Source organism: Chiloscyllium punctatum, chromosome 44, assembly GCF_047496795.1.
Source record: "Chiloscyllium punctatum isolate Juve2018m chromosome 44, sChiPun1.3, whole genome shotgun sequence".
NCBI lineage: Eukaryota > Metazoa > Chordata > Chondrichthyes > Orectolobiformes > Hemiscylliidae > Chiloscyllium > Chiloscyllium punctatum.
The window spans coordinates 20,501,999-20,519,275 of record NC_092782.1 but is presented as its reverse complement, the minus strand read 5'-3'; the positions used below and the strand labels follow the sequence as shown (position 1 = coordinate 20,519,275).

General features: G+C 42.3%; 1 protein-coding gene across 1 annotated transcript in view; it reads right to left on the bottom strand.

Annotated features, from left to right (window-relative positions):
• The window catches only part of nuak1b (NUAK family, SNF1-like kinase, 1b), a 69,119-nt gene that overhangs the window by 39,206 nt on the left and 12,636 nt on the right, over positions 1-17,277 (bottom strand). The window contains exon 2 of the mRNA XM_072562428.1: positions 1,706-1,826. Coding sequence (XP_072418529.1) covers positions 1,706-1,826 — 121 coding nt within the window. The remainder of the gene's footprint in view (positions 1-1,705; positions 1,827-17,277) is intronic.

Sequence of the window (17,277 nt, the reverse complement as noted above, 5' to 3'; positions counted from 1 at the left end):
TTAAATATTAACCCTTACCTGCCCATTGTCATACATTTTAATGAAGTTATGCAATCTATCACGGCCAACCCACCTCTTATAACTTTGTACGGGTTGTTCTGTTATAACGCACATTTTGTCAATGCAAATTCACTGTAATATGATTGGCAAATTGGGGATTGTGCTTCTACAGCACGGACTTTTAAAATGCTTGTTAACGCAATTACAGCACCAACATTTTAAGCATTGTTTCTAAAGTGCAATTTTTCTACAACACAGGGTTGCACAAGAACGTAACCATCTCGTTATAGAAGAACTGACTAGTTCTATTTGCTTAATTTAGGATCGAAGCATTGGATTGGGCATTTTCACTTTCAATGTCAATGATGAATTCCATCATGTTATGATAATTTTTTCCCAAGGATCTCTCACAAGAAGATTATTAACTAATCCCTTCTCATTGTTCCAAATCTAGGATAGTGTGTCACTGAGTTGATCGATGTACTGATCTAAAAAAAAAGTCTTGCACACACTTCAGGAACTCACCATACTATTGTTTTTTTTTAGATTAGATTAGATTACTTACAGTGTGGAAACAGGCCCTTCGGCCCAACAAGTCCACACCGCCCCGCCGAAGCGTAACCCACCCATACCCCTACATCTACATTTACCCCTTACCTAACACTATGGGCAATTTAGCATGGCCAATTCACCTGACCTGCACATCTTTGGAGTGTGGGAGGAAACCGGAGCACCCGGAGGAAACCCACGCAGACACGGGGAGAACGTGCAAACTCCACACAGTCAGTCGCCTGAGGCGGGAATTGAACCCGGGTCTCAGGCGCTGTGAGGCAGCAGTGCTAACCACTGTGCCACCGTGCCACCCATTGTTGCTAATGTTGTTTGCACATGTAAATGTAGTAGTAAATATAAATGTAGTAGTGAATGTAGCTTGAAGTCACCCCTGTATTCCTCATTACATGTATCTCTAATTTTATGTTTAATGCCATCCCCTGCTTATAGGCCTGGAGACAACACTTGACCTTTACTACCTTGAAGGGCAAGGGCAACAGATACATGGGAACACATCCATTTGCACACTTCCCTCCTAGCCATTCACCATCCTGACTTGGAAATATATCACCATTCCTTCACTACCATTGGGTCAAAATCCTGGAATACCCACACAAAGGCCTGTTCAAAACAGGGGTGAAGAGGAATTTCTTCCCTTGGAAGGCACTGAATCTGGATTTTTTTAAAAGTTGCCGAGGATTGATGAGGCTGTGTCATTTAGGCGGAGATAGATTTTAGTCAGTAAGGGAGTTAAAAGTCATGAGGAAAAGGATGGACTTGAGGATAATCATGTCTTAAGATCCCACCTCTGCAGATGCCCGCTGTTGCACACCCTATCACTTCCAATGCCCCCTCCATTGTACCCAACCCTTCACCATGCCCCATCTAACTTCATTAACTTCTCCCAATTCCTTCATTGTATCATATTGTCTCCCAACCTCCTCTCACTCTTGATTGCCAGTCTGACCCCCTATCCTTACTTCCGACTGGTCCCTTTTGCTGGGGATCACCCCAAGGTTTTTTCAAGGTTCCACAATCCTCAAACCTTCCAAATGTTTCATGTAACTATCAGGAGCCTTGCTTCTGTAATTCACACTGTGGGACCTGCATCATCTGTCACAGAGAAAGCTATAAATAGGGCAAAGGTACAAACCTTCATAGATGCTGATGATGTGAGGGTGGTTTAAGGATGACATGATTTCAATCTCTCGTCGGATGTGTGCCATATCCTGTTCATCTTTGATTCGATCTTTCCGGATTGATTTTATTGCAACCTGTTGAACAATATACTACATGCAAATATAACATGTTTCATCAGCATGTACTGAAACCATAAATACTGTCACTCATTGATTACAATCTGGGACCATTATGTGCTCCTTTCCAACTTCCACAGAAAAATCAGAAAGGATCATTGTACTTCATCCTCACAAAGATCAAAGAGAAAAGAGGAGATTTTGAGTTCACTCAACAACCATTCCCAGGGGACTTCAATCACTCTCAAGACTGTCAGGACACAGTTCCCATTCCCAACTGGCTTTGGTCCTAAAATCTGGAATTGCCTCCATTGACCTCTTCAGAGTTATGGCTGCGCTGTACCCTGTATTCACTCACGTGTGCACGAGAGGGAGGCTGGTGGAATGGTGGCTGGCAGATCCATTCATTGACGTTCACCACTTGGGAGAGGTTATTACCCTTCCTTCTAGAACTGCCTCATGGACCTCAGGTTTATCACCCTAGTCAGTTGTTCCCTCAGCGAGTGACCCCAGGGTCCAATGACATCTCACCTTCTGCTCACAATAGAGCTCAGTGTCTGTTCTGGGCAGTTTCCAATAATTTCCATTGCAGTAATCCTTTTATGCAGTATTCCTTGAAGAGGCAACCTGGAGTAAGAGAAGCAGGTTGCCTATCCCATTGCTGCTGCTGTACGTTGTGTTCTCTGTTGAACAGAATACAGGGTGCAGATGCAGCAACCTACCCCACAATCATTCACACAAGGTGAATTCACAGATTTTGTGTGTTGTGCATTTTTGATTTGCAGGGGAGCAGGAATACTACAAACAGCAACCTACAAAATCCAACATCGAGGAAGTTGCAAGTGGACAGGTGACAAGGCGAAAAGAGTGAAAAATTGCAACACAGTCTCACTGAAATATACAGCTCCTCCTTATTGAAATGTACAACAGCCATTGAAATATGCAGCCCCCAAATGAAGTATACATACAAACATAGGACAATACAAAATAGGTGCCAATGTAGAAAATTCAGCTCCTTGGGTGTATTCTGCCTTTCAGCAAGATCAAGGCTGATCTGTTTCTGTTTTGAATTCCAGATTCCCATCTACATCCAATAACCTTTGATTCCCTGCTTAACGAGATGTTATCTAGCTCCACCTTAAGAATATTCAATGCCCTACCTTTGAAACAGACAGTACCAAAGTCTGAGAGAAATGTTTTCATAGAGTATTATGTATTAGGCCCCCTTCAGTCCATTGTTTCCACACCAGTCAAAAGCAGCCACCTAATTACAGTATTCTAGTCCGATTTTCCAGTGCTTGGCTCATAGTCTCAGCATCTATACCTTAAATGGGAAGCCTCCAATTTCAAAAGAGTGTCCATTAGTTCTGGACTGACCCCATAAGAGGCAACATTTTCCACTTCCACCTTGCCAACACCATCCAGAATCTTCTCCAATTCAATCAAGTTACTCCTTATGCTCCTAAACACCAGTGAAAACAACCCCTATCCTCATAAGTAAACACTCATACCTGATATCAATCGAGTAAATCTTCGATGTGGAGATGCCGGTGTTGGACTGGGGTAGACAAGGTCAGAAGTCACACGACACCAAGTTATAGTCCAACAAATTTATTTGAAATCAGAAGCTTTTGGAGTGCTGCTCCTTCATCAAGCTTGTGATTTCAAATAAACCTGTTGGGCTATAGCCTGGAATTGTATGACTTCTGACTTAGAAAATCTTCGAACTGCCTTTACATCCTTTCTTGACTAAGGAGACAAAAACAATTCAGTATTTGATGTAGTCCTTACCTTTATGTTCAATTCCTCACTACCATTAACTAACATTTAAGTCTTGCACTAGAAACCTAAATCCCTCTGAACCTTGGAATTCTGCAGTTGTTCTCTATTTATTTTCTGCTTTTTTATTTGTTCTATCAAAATGAAAAACTTCATTTTTTTCACAATATACTCCATCTGCCAGATTTTTGTTCACTCACTCAACTGATCAATAGCTCTCTGCAAAATTCTTCATCTCTTCTTCTGAACAGATTTTCTTACTTCCTTTCCTTGATGTCATTCTGTGAAATTAGCAAAAGCATTTACTTTCCTAATCTCAATCATTGATGGATACTGTAAAATGTTGAGGCCCCAACAGAACTCAACCATCACATCCTGTGAATCAGGGGAAAACCCATTCAGGTACACTGTTTTCTGCCAGTCAGCCAATCTTCTACAATGTTAATATGTCAGCCCCTCATGTCACGAGCTTCTATTTTCCTCAATAACCTTTAATTCGGCACTTTTTAAATTGCCTTCTAAAATTCCAAATACAGTATGTCTACTCATTCCCAAATATCCACAGTGCATGTTACTCCTTCAAAGGACCTCTGTAACTTGGTTAAATATGATTTCCCTATGATGAAATCTTGTTGACTTTTCCTGATCACATTGAGTGTGTAATTGCTCATTTAACGTTTCTAAATGTGTCACTATAATCTCTTTAATGATTAATTTTAATACCTTCCCCTACAACAGATGTCAAGCTAACTGGTCTATATTATCCTGTTTTCTGTCTTCCCCCAAACTTGCTACTTATATGATACAGATCCCACTTATCTCTCCACCCTTCAGGCTCTCTGCCTGTATTCCTGATGAAGGGCTTTTGCTGATTTTACTGCTCCTCGGATGCTACCTGAACTTTTCCAGCACCACTCTAATCTCGACTCAGGTTTCCAGTATCTGCAGTCATTGTTTTTACCTTACTTATATGATACATTCTAGTCTGACTGAAGATTTCCTGGATTGAGGGAATTTTGATAAATTAACACAATGCATCTATTACCGCATTAGCCACTTCTTTTAAGACCCTAGGATGAAGTCCATTTGGACTCAGATATCTCAGCCTCCAGCTCCATCAGTTTGTTCGGTATCACTTCCTTCCTGGTGTAATTTTAGTTAGTTCCTCCCTCCCTTCCTCCTCCTGGTTTACAGCTATTACTGCAATAATTTTCTGCATCCCCTATAGTGAAAACAAAAGACAAACATTTCATTATTTGATCCACCATTTCCTCATTACTTCTTGTGAATACTCCATTCTCATTTTCTGGGAGACCACACTCTCTTCTCCTTTGGATATCTGAATAAACATTGCTATCTTATTTTTTCCATTCCTAGTTAGCTTCTGCAGATTAACTGTTGCAACATTCCTTGCTGTTCTTTAGAACCTGACTTGCCACTAACCTTGGCATAATTATATGCTTTTTCTTTACATTTGATGCTTTCCCTAACTTCTTTAGTTAACTGACTGGTGGTGGGTTTTTTTGAAGTTTTCTTTATGGTAGGAATTCACTTATCCTAAGTATTCTGAAATATCTCCTTAAAAGTGTGCCACTGTACGTTTGTTGATCTAGACTGTGAATCTACCAGTATTCTAGTTTGATTAGCTTTCATGCCTGTATTTGGATTCAACCTAGAAGTAAAATTCAAGCATATTGCAACATGATGGCACAGTGGTTAGTGCTACTGCCTCAGAGCACCAGGGACCTGGGTTCAATTCCAGCTTTGGGTGACTGTGTAGAGTTTGCACTTTCTCCCCATTTCTGCATCTATGCTTTGGTCCTCCCACAGTCCAAAGATGTGCAGGTTAGGTGGATTGGTCATGCTAAATTGCCCATAGTATCCAGGGATGTGTAGGGTTGGTGGGTTAGCCATAGGAAATGCAGGGTGATGGATTTAAGGTGGGGCAGACTGGTGGTGAGTCTGGGTGTGATGGTCCTTCGATCGTTGATGCCAATTTGATGGGCTGAATGGCCTCTTTTTGCACTGTAGGAATTCTATGCTTCTATGATTGTGGGCAATGCTCTTTAGTGTACCTTAACTTTGACATTAGTAATTAGCTGTCACATTACACAATACTAAGTCTAATACAATCTGCTCTCTGGTCAGTTCCAGAATGCACTGCTCTAAAAAAACTACCTTAAAAGTACTCCTTGAACTTTTCAACCAGGCTACTATAGTCAATCTGATTTTTCCATTTTATATGTAGATTAAAATCACCCATGAATATTATCATCCTTTTATCAAAACCACCCAAAATTTCTTCTTAAATACTTTGTTTCAGATTGTGACTACTGTTCAGTGACCTGTACACCATTCCCACTTGTCACTTCTTTCCCCTATAATTTCCCACTTTCATCAAAACCAGTTCTATCTCCTGATCTACTGAACCAAGTCATCTCTAATTGTTGCAAAAATGCCATCCTTGATCCTCAGCGCTACTCTTCCACCTTGACTGAATTTCTTAATCTACTTGAATATCATGCACCCCACAGTATTCAGGGTCTAATTTTTGTCTTGTTGCAGTCTTGACTCTAATCAAATCATATCACATCATATTTATTTACTTCAAATGTGTGCTATCAATTTACTGACTTTGTTCTGAATGCTATGTACATGCAAAAATTGAGCCTTTAGTTTTGTCTTTCTGTTGTCTTTGCAGCGTCTAATTTTGACTGTTAATGTACTCCTAAGTTTTTTTTTTCTCTGTCCATTCCTACCATTTCTGATATCATTTATTTTACACTTACCTTGTTTCCAGTCTTTGAGCTATCGTACCTTTCCACACTTGAACCCTTACCCTAACTATTTAAATTTAAAACCCTCTCTACTTTCCTAGGTTATACTGCCATGACAGGTCAGCAGCACCCACTTGCCCCAGTATTGATGACAATGGTGCATGAACCAATTTCTCCCATGCCCGTCTTTGAGCTACATATATGTCTCTCTATAATTCACATACCCTATGGCAATTTGTATGCAGCTCATGTAATAATCCTTAATTCCTTAATGTTTAAGAATTCAGCCACTCCTGCAGTCATTCAATAGGCTTAAGAGAATCTCAAAACTATTAGACAGGTGCAGAGGCTGACACTCCCATCCAGAGCTCCCTCTAACTTTCTTTCTGGCTGCCACTAAGGCCAAGGAATGGCAGAGTTCTGGATCCAGACAGCGATGCTGTATTCAGCAAGCTGACACTGATCACTGTGAATCATTGAAGTGGGTGCTCTTGTCCCTTTAATACTCATCAAATTGTAGGATCAATCCTAAGTGGTGTCATTGACTCTTGGTACAAAACATTCAAGTAACTTTCTCTCTCCTTGATGCGTAGCAGTCTCCAGGTCATAAACTCTGTGCCAAAGCTGCTCATCCATCCAACACTGACTGCAGATGGGGTTGTCTTCATTCACCATGCTATCCAGACGCTCCCAAGTGCTGAAGCCTTGATACGTCACCTATCCTGCCACTATAATGAACTTTAATTCCTTATTTAATTCTATTAGAACTTATTTGTGTTGCTTTTTTATATATTTTGTTAACTTTACCATCAAATTAGCTATGTTAAATTTTAAGAGTAGAAAAGATCTTAACCAAATACCAAAGACTCACCAAACAGATAGCATCCCCTCCTCCCCGACTAAAATCTCTGGGGGACACACACCAACCAGCCCCACTGCACTGTGTCCAACCACTTCAACTCCCCCTTTCACGCCGCCAAGGGCATGCAAGTCCTGGGCCTCCTCCACCGCCAAATCCAAGCCACCCAACGCCTGGAGGAAGAACGCCTCATCTTCCGTCTTGGGACCCTCCAACCACATGGCATCAATGTCGATTTCACCAGTCTCCTCACCTCCCCTCCACCCACCTTATCCCAGATCCAACCCTCCAACTCAGCACCACCCTCTTGAACTGTCCAAGCTGTCTATCTTCTTTCCCACTTATCCACTCCACCCTCTGCTCCAACCTATCACTATCACCCCCACCTACATCTGCCTATTGCCTTCCAAGCTACCTTCCCCCCAGCTCCACCTTTTATCTCTCAGTCCCCTTGGGCCTCCCTCTGCAATCCTGATGAAAGGCTTATGCCTGAAATGTCGACTCTCCTGCTCCTTGGATGCTGCCTGACTGGCTGCTTTTCCAGCACATTGTTTGACTAAAATTTATAACTCTCACCAAAACTTACACACACACCCTTCAATAGGATTATTTCACAGAAACAGCAAGAAAAAGCCGTGCCTTCAGTTGTTGAAATTCAAACACTGGAATTCACTTCCCAACCTCCAACTCACTCTTCATTTTGTGATGTTTCATAAAGTTTTTGTCCCTGATGAAGCTTCTGGTCACTAGTTCCTGTTGTCTCTTTGTATGGTTCACTGTGAGATTTGCAGTGAAGTTAATGATTACACATGTCTGCACTGATTTGGCTGAATTATCAGTGAGGGGCAGGATCACTGGATAATATTGTTCCAATTCAAAGCACATTTACTGCCCTTTCACGATATCAACACTGCTCAGGAAACAACATCATGTTGTTGTTGAATTAAGACCAATAAAGATTGTCTCCAACCTTGGTGATTGTCTCAACTTTCAGGTCAGTCCCTGCCAATGTCAGAGTGTTTGTGGCAATATGAGGTTTTAAAAGGCACACATTCGGGAATGCCTAACATGCCAGGCAGGTTGAACTCCTGTGGACATTAGATGCAACTTTGGGCAGAATTTTCCAATGCCTCAAGCAACATGGACAATGGTGAGGAAGTTTGGAAAACACAAAGGATGAAACAAAATCAGATTGCTGATGTTGAGAGAAATGTAGGGTTTCCCCCTACATTTAAACAGTGAGTTTGGAATCTCCTGAACAGATAACTTGCTTCATTTTGATGCAGCTTCCCCACTTCCCTGACAAACTAGATAGCGCCAAATCTAAACATGAAACATTGATCCGGCAACACAGCTCACACCTTGCTTCTCTGAGCCTTTGTCCAGCTCCATGTTACCACCAACTCCCTGCATGCTCCATGGGCACTGACTAACCAGCATCACTAGATGTCCAAACAGCTGGCATCACCAAATGACCAGTCTCACCATGTCCCAGGGGTCACTTTGAGACCATCTCACATGCCATTTTTGCCTGTTCACAGCTTCGCACCGGAGCTCAGGGAGGCAATGCCTTGACTGTTACTGCCAGGCTATTTTGCACACATGGACATAGCTCATGCAGCTATGGAGGATGCATGGCTCTTCAACATTTATATTCACATTAGCCACATTATGAGGGGAATGAATGGTCAACAAGGACAAGGCAATTTGCAAAGCCATTGGTTCAAAAGTTGAGGGCATGGTAGAATGGTTACCAAGATTAGATCATCTGGAATACAGGGAGAACTATTCATTTGGAGATGAATTGGCTAGAAGGTAGGGGACAGAGGGTGGTGGTGCTTTCCCTGTTCCTATCCCTGTAACTGTGCAATTATCCTGATTAATCCACCTCGCCCACACATCCCTGGACACTACAAACAATTTAGCATGGCCAATCCACCTAACCTGCACATCTTTGGACGATGTGAGAAATCCAGAGCATCTGGAGGAAACCCAGACAGACATGAGGAGCACATGCAAATTCCACACAGACAGTCACAAAAGGCTGGAATTGAACCCAGGTCCCTGAGACAGCAGTGCTAAACACTGAGCCACTGCGTGCCTTTCAATTCAACGCCATTGACCACTCGGCCACATTACCTGGCTCTCTGGATTGCTAGTCCAGTGAGAATAGCACTTGACCACCACCTTCCCTCAAGTTAAACTGCATCTTTACATCTATCAATTAATCTAGTCCAAGATGGGGAACAACATGTACTGAGACTGAGAGGAGAGGGAAAGGGTTTCTGGACAGTTTTATCCAGAATGTATTCAAACCCAAAACTGGCTCACGAAAGGGAGTGTATGACTATTAGGGAGAGAAGTTTGTAAAGGGACAGGGTAAATCCAGTTATTGTGGTCATGTGGAATAAAAAAGCAGAGGAAGGGCTGAGAAAGTAACAGCAGGATTTGGACGAGAACAATCTCTGTGCTCCATGTAAATTAGCACAGGAGCAGAGAGATTGGGAGAATTGAAATGTAGGGAAGAGGTCCTTATCCATGGAAGACTGGCACCGGTTCGGAAATCAGAAGGTATCGATAGAATGGACTTTCCTGAACCGGGATTGTTGATGACATTAGTGTGACTCCATCTCACATGCAATGTAGCAGCTCCTCCTGAATGACAGCTGCTGTACTTTGTAATCTATCAGGAAAGTCAATTAATCAACCCACTTGAAACCGGAATATACCAATGTCCAAGATGCATCTAGTTGCTCTATCAATCAATCTTCTGATACATGTTCTCCGTAAGAGCCTGGTTTCAGTCGTCAGGTTACCATAGTTAATAATAACACTACATAAGGGGTGGGATCAACCCCCTGACAACCCACCCTCCCATCCTGGCACCTTTCCCTGCCACCGCAGGAATTGTAAAACCTGCGCCTACACCTCCCCCCTCACCTCAATCCAAGGCCCCAAAGGAGCTTTCCTCATCCATCAATGTTTCATCTGCACTTCCACACATGTCAGTTATTGTATCCATTACGGTCTCCTCTACATTGGCAAGACTGGATGCCTTCTCGCAGAGCGCTTCAGAGAACATCTCCGGGACACCCACACCAATCAACCCCATGGCCGAACATTTCAACTCCCCTTCTCACTCTGTTGAAGACATGCAGGTCCTGGGCTTCCTCCATCGCCACCTGACGCCTGGAGGAAGGACACTTTATCTTCCACCTCGGGACCCTCCAACCCCATGGCTTCAATGTGGATTTCACCAGTTTCCTCATTTGCCCTCCCCCCACCTCCCCCAGTTCCAACCTTACAGTTCAGCACCGCCCTAATGACTGTCCCATCTGTCAATCTTCCTTCCCACCTATCCGCTCCACCCTCGTCTCCGACCTATCACCTTCATCCCCACCTCCATTCACCTACTGCACTCTCAGCTACCTTCCCCCCAGCCCCACCCCCTCCCATTTATCTCTCCACCCCGAGGTTCCCAACTGCATTCCTTTGATGGGCTTATGCCCGAAACATCAATTCTCCTGCTCCTCGGATGCTGCCTGACCAGCTGTGCTTTTCCAGCAACATACTCTTGGCTCTGATCTCCAGCATCTGCAGACCCCACTTTCTCTCAGTACCCTAGTGGAAAGGTAAATAGGAAGGTAGCAGCTAGAAGCTTTAAAATAGGAAGATTGGACAGATGAATTGTCAAGAAACAAAAACAGTCTAAGTGTAAACAAAGCGAGGCATGAGAACATAGGAAGGAGAAATTGTTACAAACTAATAAAGCAAACCAACTTTAATACGAGTCCATATATTGTCACTGTTTTAAAAACAAATCCACAAAGATAGCAGTTGTAACTGGATTGAGGAGTAGCCTTCCAAAAGCCAAAAATCAGCCAATGGCCAACGCCTCGGGTACCTCCTGATGGGCCTAGAGTGCTAATTATCATGTTAGATACTGTCAAAAAGACAGAAATAAAAAAAACCAATAGAATTGCTAGTCACCACAGGAGATGTGTGAATAACAACATTCTACTGCTCCTCTGAGATGAGCCATAGATAGCTGGTTATTTGCAATGCAATATTTGGTCTTGACAGTCACGGTTTCCCCCAATCCAGCCTTCCTGGGAGACTTGGTCACATGAGTCCACAGTATTAAACCTTTTTAACCATACCATTCTGAAATAGCAGGCAGTGAAGGCCATACAACCTTGACTGATAAAATTTTCAAAAAGCTTCCTTGGAAAACTTTAGAAGAGATTTGGCTTATTTTAAAAGCAAGCACATTGATAAATAGATTGTGTCAGTTGTTTGTACTTGAGCTTTTGCGAATTGAATCATTTCTTTGCTGCTTTCAAATTGATCTCCTCTGTTCTATGTTTGCAAGTGTTATTCAGCACGCCCCCTGTATTTGAGTGAGAGAGACATAAATTCTCCTCCTTGTTTAACATCCACAGTGTGGTGCAACCCCTTCAACAGAGGGAATGAACTCTAAGTAGCAATCTGATTCTGGACAGCTGGTAAACGAAGGGAGAGACCAGTTTTAAAATTTACAAGCTACTGATGACAAAAGAAAGAGCAGATAGTTCTGACAAGCAAGTAAATAGAGCTAGAGAGAAAGGCTAAGAAGATGCTTGAATAGAAATTGAGATAAAGTGCTGGGAAAAATGAAAATTGTCTGTACAATAATATCCACAATTAAACAGGAGAGTCTGAAGGTAGCTATGGGAGGAACCAGACATAGTAGGCTTAACAACTGGTATGGCTTCAGGAAAAGAGGACTAATAATTAAAAGCTGCAAAATATAATGCACTTAGAACAGATAGAGGGGGAAGCAGGGAGGTGGAGTAACTATACTTATTAAGAGTTTGGAATAACTGTAGAAAATGGGAGGAGCAATTATCAACATGAGGTGGAGAGTATGAGAATGTAATAATGTAAAATGTTTAACAGGGAGGAGATTCTCCTCCATCTCCCTGCCCCATGCAGATTCCTCCTTTGATTACACTTTCAAATCTGTCATTTGTGTAGGTATTTCAAATTGCTTTCATTCGGTAATTTCTGCTCACTAGTCAGTGTCTCTCCCTGATGAGCTCAATCCATTCTCTGCTCATTTTGATTGACAGGTCAGTGAAATGATGGCTCCTGCCCCAACAGCCTCGGTTGCACCTGTATCCACAGTGACCGCCTCAGACATCAGATTGACCTTCTAGAGGGTGAACTCATGGAAATCAACTGGCCTGGATGGAGTCTCCAGCCATTGTGAGATATTGTGTTATAGGTTGTTATCTTTATTAACTCACTCACCAGCTCGCTATATTCTTAAATGCCAGGTTCCTGTTCACTCATTTATAACCCTTCACTAACCCGTTATTTACTATAACATGGTTTCATAAAACTGCGATTCTGTAATTTATTTTACTATTGCAAGATGGACTAAGATTAAAGCAATACTTCCAAATCCATTACTGCTCCCTTACAACTTCAACCCCTCTCAGACTATTTTTACATCAAAAGCCACCTCTGAATAATTATCAAAGACTACTAACCAGAACAATACCATCCCCACCATCACATCTCCATGACCTACTAGAAACTATGAAAAGATTATAATATTAATCAGCCCTTATCAACCATCTCTTGGACCTGAACAGATTACAGAACACCAAACATTTTCCCCCAGTTATTACGTACATGTTAAACATCTTTTAATTGGGCCCTTATCCCTTTAAGAAACTGTCAAAACAGCACTTATGTGAAATTGCATGAATGAATGAAACTCACACCAACAAGACTAGATTCCCTACAGTGTGGAAACAGGCCCTTCGGCCCAACTAGTCCACACCGACATTCCGAAGAGTAACCCACCCAGACCCATTCCCCCTAATTAATGCACCTAACTCTATGGCAATTTAACATGACCAATTCACCTAAACTGCACATCTTTGGACTGTGGGAGGAAACTGAAGCACCCAGAGGAAACCCACACAGACACGGGGAGAATGTGCAAACTCCACACAGACAGTCACCTGAGGCTGGAATCGAACCGGTGTCCCTGGCGCTGAGAGGCAGCAGTGCTAACCACTGAGCCACCATGCAGATAGTAAACAAATCTCACAACCCAGCTGTGGTAATCAGTTTAATATCCTTTATTCTTTTATTAAGTACAGGTACAATTTTTAACTTATTTAGAGCACATATAGAACATAGAATAACACAGTACAGGCCCCTTCAGCCCACGATGTTGTGCCAAGCATTTATCTTAATCTAAAATCAATCTCATCTGCACACCGCTCAATAGAATGACGTTCATTTGCTTGTCCAGACCTAGTGTTTTTTTACTAACTAACACCTCTTAATTATGCAAGCAGACCAGACAGATACCTCTAACCCTAACAGGAGTAGCAGCCAACATTTAGTACATGTTTTAACCCATCTCCTGTCCCCCAGGACAGAGGTCCTTCAAACCCTTGTGTACTACAGATACTACAATGTAACACTACGATAATGGAATTTTAATATATTTAAGAATGGTGTATAAAAAGGCTAGTGTATGAACTATATTTCGGGATTCTATCGCCACCTCGAACTTGTGTTACTGCAGTTGATGAGTAAACAGGTTATTTTCACCAATCTGTTCAGGTCCGAGAGATGGTTGGTAAGGGCTGATTATAACGGGTTTGGTCATTATTTGAACACAATCCCACACTGTGCACTCAGGTCCTGTACTGACCAGCTGGTGGGAGCATTTTCAAACATCTTTAACCTCTCCTGCCTATGACGTGAGGTTCTCACCTGCTTCACGAAGACCATTATTATCCCGGTGCTGAAGTAAAATAAGGTAACATGCCTTAATGACGACCACCCAGTGGCTCTGACATCCATCATTATGAAGTGCTTCAACTAGTTTGTAATGGCACACATCAACGTGAACCTCTTAGATTGGCATGAACCACTATAATTTTCCTATCACCATAATTGGCCCACAGCAAACATCATCCCCCTGGCCCTTTACTCATCCATAGAACATCTGGACAACAAGGACACCCATGTTAAACTCCTATTTATTGACTTTACCTTCACCTTCAACACTATAATTTCAACAAAACCCATCTCTAAACTCCAAGACCTAGGACTGTGTTCCCCCCTGTGCAACTAGATCCTTGACTTCCTTCAATTGACCACATTCAATAAAGATAGGTGACAACACCTCGTCCACAATAATCCTCAAACACTGGCGCCCCACAAGGCTTGCATACTCAGCACCTTATTATACACCTTACACATGTACAACTGTGTGGCCAAATTCAGTTCTAACTCCATTTATAAATTTGCTAATGTTACCATCACTGGGTCAGATCTCAAACAAAGATGAGACCGAGTACAGGAAAGAGATAGAGATAATGGCATGGTGTAAGGACATTGATCTCTCCCTCAGTGTCAGCAAAACAAAGGAGCTGGTCATCAACCTCAGGAAGCAGAGTGTCTGTATCAATGAGGTGGAGGTGGTTGAGTACTTAAAATTTCATGGAGTAAACATCACCAACAATCCATCCTGGCCCATCCACATCACGATACAGCCAGGAAAGCACACCAACACCTCTACTTCCTCAGAAGGCTAAGGAAATTTGGCATGTCCACAATGACTCTTAACAATTTTTACAGATGCACCATAGAAAGCAGTCTATTGGATGCATCACACCTAGTCTGTACAAGACCACAAGAAATTATGGAGTTGTGAATACAAGCCCAGTACATCACGAAAATCAGCCTTCCTTCCACTGAGTCCGCCTAAATTTTCTGCTGCCTCGGGAAAGCAGCCAATGGGATCAAAGACCCCTTTCCATCCCAGTTATACTCTCTTGCACCCTCTTCGTTCTGGGAGAAGATATGAAAGTTGAAAACAGGTACCAAGAGATTCAAGAACAGCTTCTTCCCCACTGTTATCAGACTTATGAATGGGTCTCTCATTTTAGAATTATCTTTTTCTACACCTTCGCTGTAGGTGTAGCACTATATTCTGCATTCTGTTCCATTACCCTGATATTCTTATGTAATGTCTGATTTGTTTGGTTGGCACACAAAACAGTACTTTTCACTGTACCTCGGCACACGTGATAATAATAAATCAAATCAAATTAAAATCAGTATCTTCAAATAACCCAAACCCAGCTGCCACTGGGTTTCCATGCAGGAGATGTTTATCCCATGGTTTAACTGACTACTGGCCTTCCAGATTGTAAGCACCAACCTCTTCTCCCTTGTCAGGATTGTCAGATCACACTCTTTCTGATTATTTAACTAACCAGAACCACAACAATTTCTTAAACCATAATCTGCACTCAAGGAACGCAGTCCCAGATCAGACTGTAATGAAGGTTCTGCAAGCTTCTTCAACATCTGCAGCCCATTGTTATATTTCGATATGACCAAGTGACTTGTTCATTTACTTCAAAGTACAAGAGCTTGGAGTCAAATTAGACAGCAGACCAAGAAAAATGGCAGACTTCCAAGGTTCTAAAGGACACCTACAAAACCTAACAGAGTTTCCTGAAAATGTTCACATTTTGTCGTCATCATAATTAACAGGAACAGGAGTAGGCCATTCAGCCATTGAGCATTCTGCACCATGAAATACTATCATGGCTGATCCATCACTTCAATGCCTTTTAGCCACGCTATTACTATTGGTAATCAGAAATCTATTAATATTGACCTAAAACATACTCCGAGATACTTTCACAGCCCTCTACACTAGAAAATTTCAAAAGTTCATAGTCTTCTGAATAAAACAAATTATACACATCTTTTGGGGCAGGATTAAACTAACTAAACATGTGCTGTTGGGGAGGGTTTAAACTAATGTGGTAGGGGGATGGGAACCAAATGAGGAGGTTCGTGTACAGGAAGGAGGTAGTAACTACAGCCTGTAAGGAACTAGATAATGAAGTGTGACTAAGGGGAAGAGTAGGCAGAGAGCAGATGATGAACGCAAAGGGACTGGTGGTCTGAGGTCCATTTGTTTTAATGAAGGAAGTGTAGTAAGTAAAGCAGACGAACTTAGGGCTTGGATTAGTCCCTGGGAGTATGATGTTATTGCTATTACTGAGACTTTGTTGATTTAGTTGTCCTAAATTGGCAACTAAATGTCCCAGGATATCGAATCTTCAGGCGGAATACAGAGGGAGGTAAAAGGGATGGAGGAGTTGCATTACTGGTCAGAGAGGATATCACAGCTGTGCTGAAGGAGGGCAGTATGGAGGACTCAAGCAGTGAGGCAATATGGGCAGAGCTCAGAAATTGGAAGGGTGTGTTAACAATGTTAGGGCTGTACTACAGGCCTCCCAAAAGCGAAAGTAAGATAGAGGTACAAATATGTAGAGAGATTACAGAAAGATGTAGGAGCAACAGGGTGGTGATGATAGGAGTTTTAATTTTCCCAACATTGACTGGGATTCACTTAGTGTTAGAGCAGAATTTGTAAGGATCATCCAGGAGGGGTTTCTCAAGCGGTATGTAAGTAGTCCAACTCATGAAGGGGCCAAAAGAGAAAATGCTGGAAAATCTCAGCAGGTCTGGCAGCATCTGTAAGGAGAGAAAAGAGCTGATGTTTCGAGTCTAACTGACCCTTTGTTGAAGGGGCCACACTGGACCTGGTGTTGGAGAATGAGCCTGGCCAGGTGGTTGAAGTTTCAGTGGGGAATTATTTTGGGAATAGTGATCATAATTCCATAAGTTTTAGAATACACATGGACAAAGTCAAGACTGACCCTAAAGGAACGGTGCTAAATTGGGGGAAGATCAACTATACCAAAATTCAGCAGGAGCTGGGGCACGTGAATTGTGAGCAACTGTTTGAAGGGAAATCCACATTTGATAAGTGGGAAGCTTTTAAAGAAAGGTTGATTAGAGTGCAGGACAGACATGCTTCAGTGAAAATGAGGACTAGAAATGGCAAGATTAGGGAACCATGGATGACAGGTGAAATTGAGAGACTAGCTAAGAGGAAAAAGGAAGCGTACATAACGCATAGGCAATTGAAGACAGATGAAGCTTTGGAAGAATATCG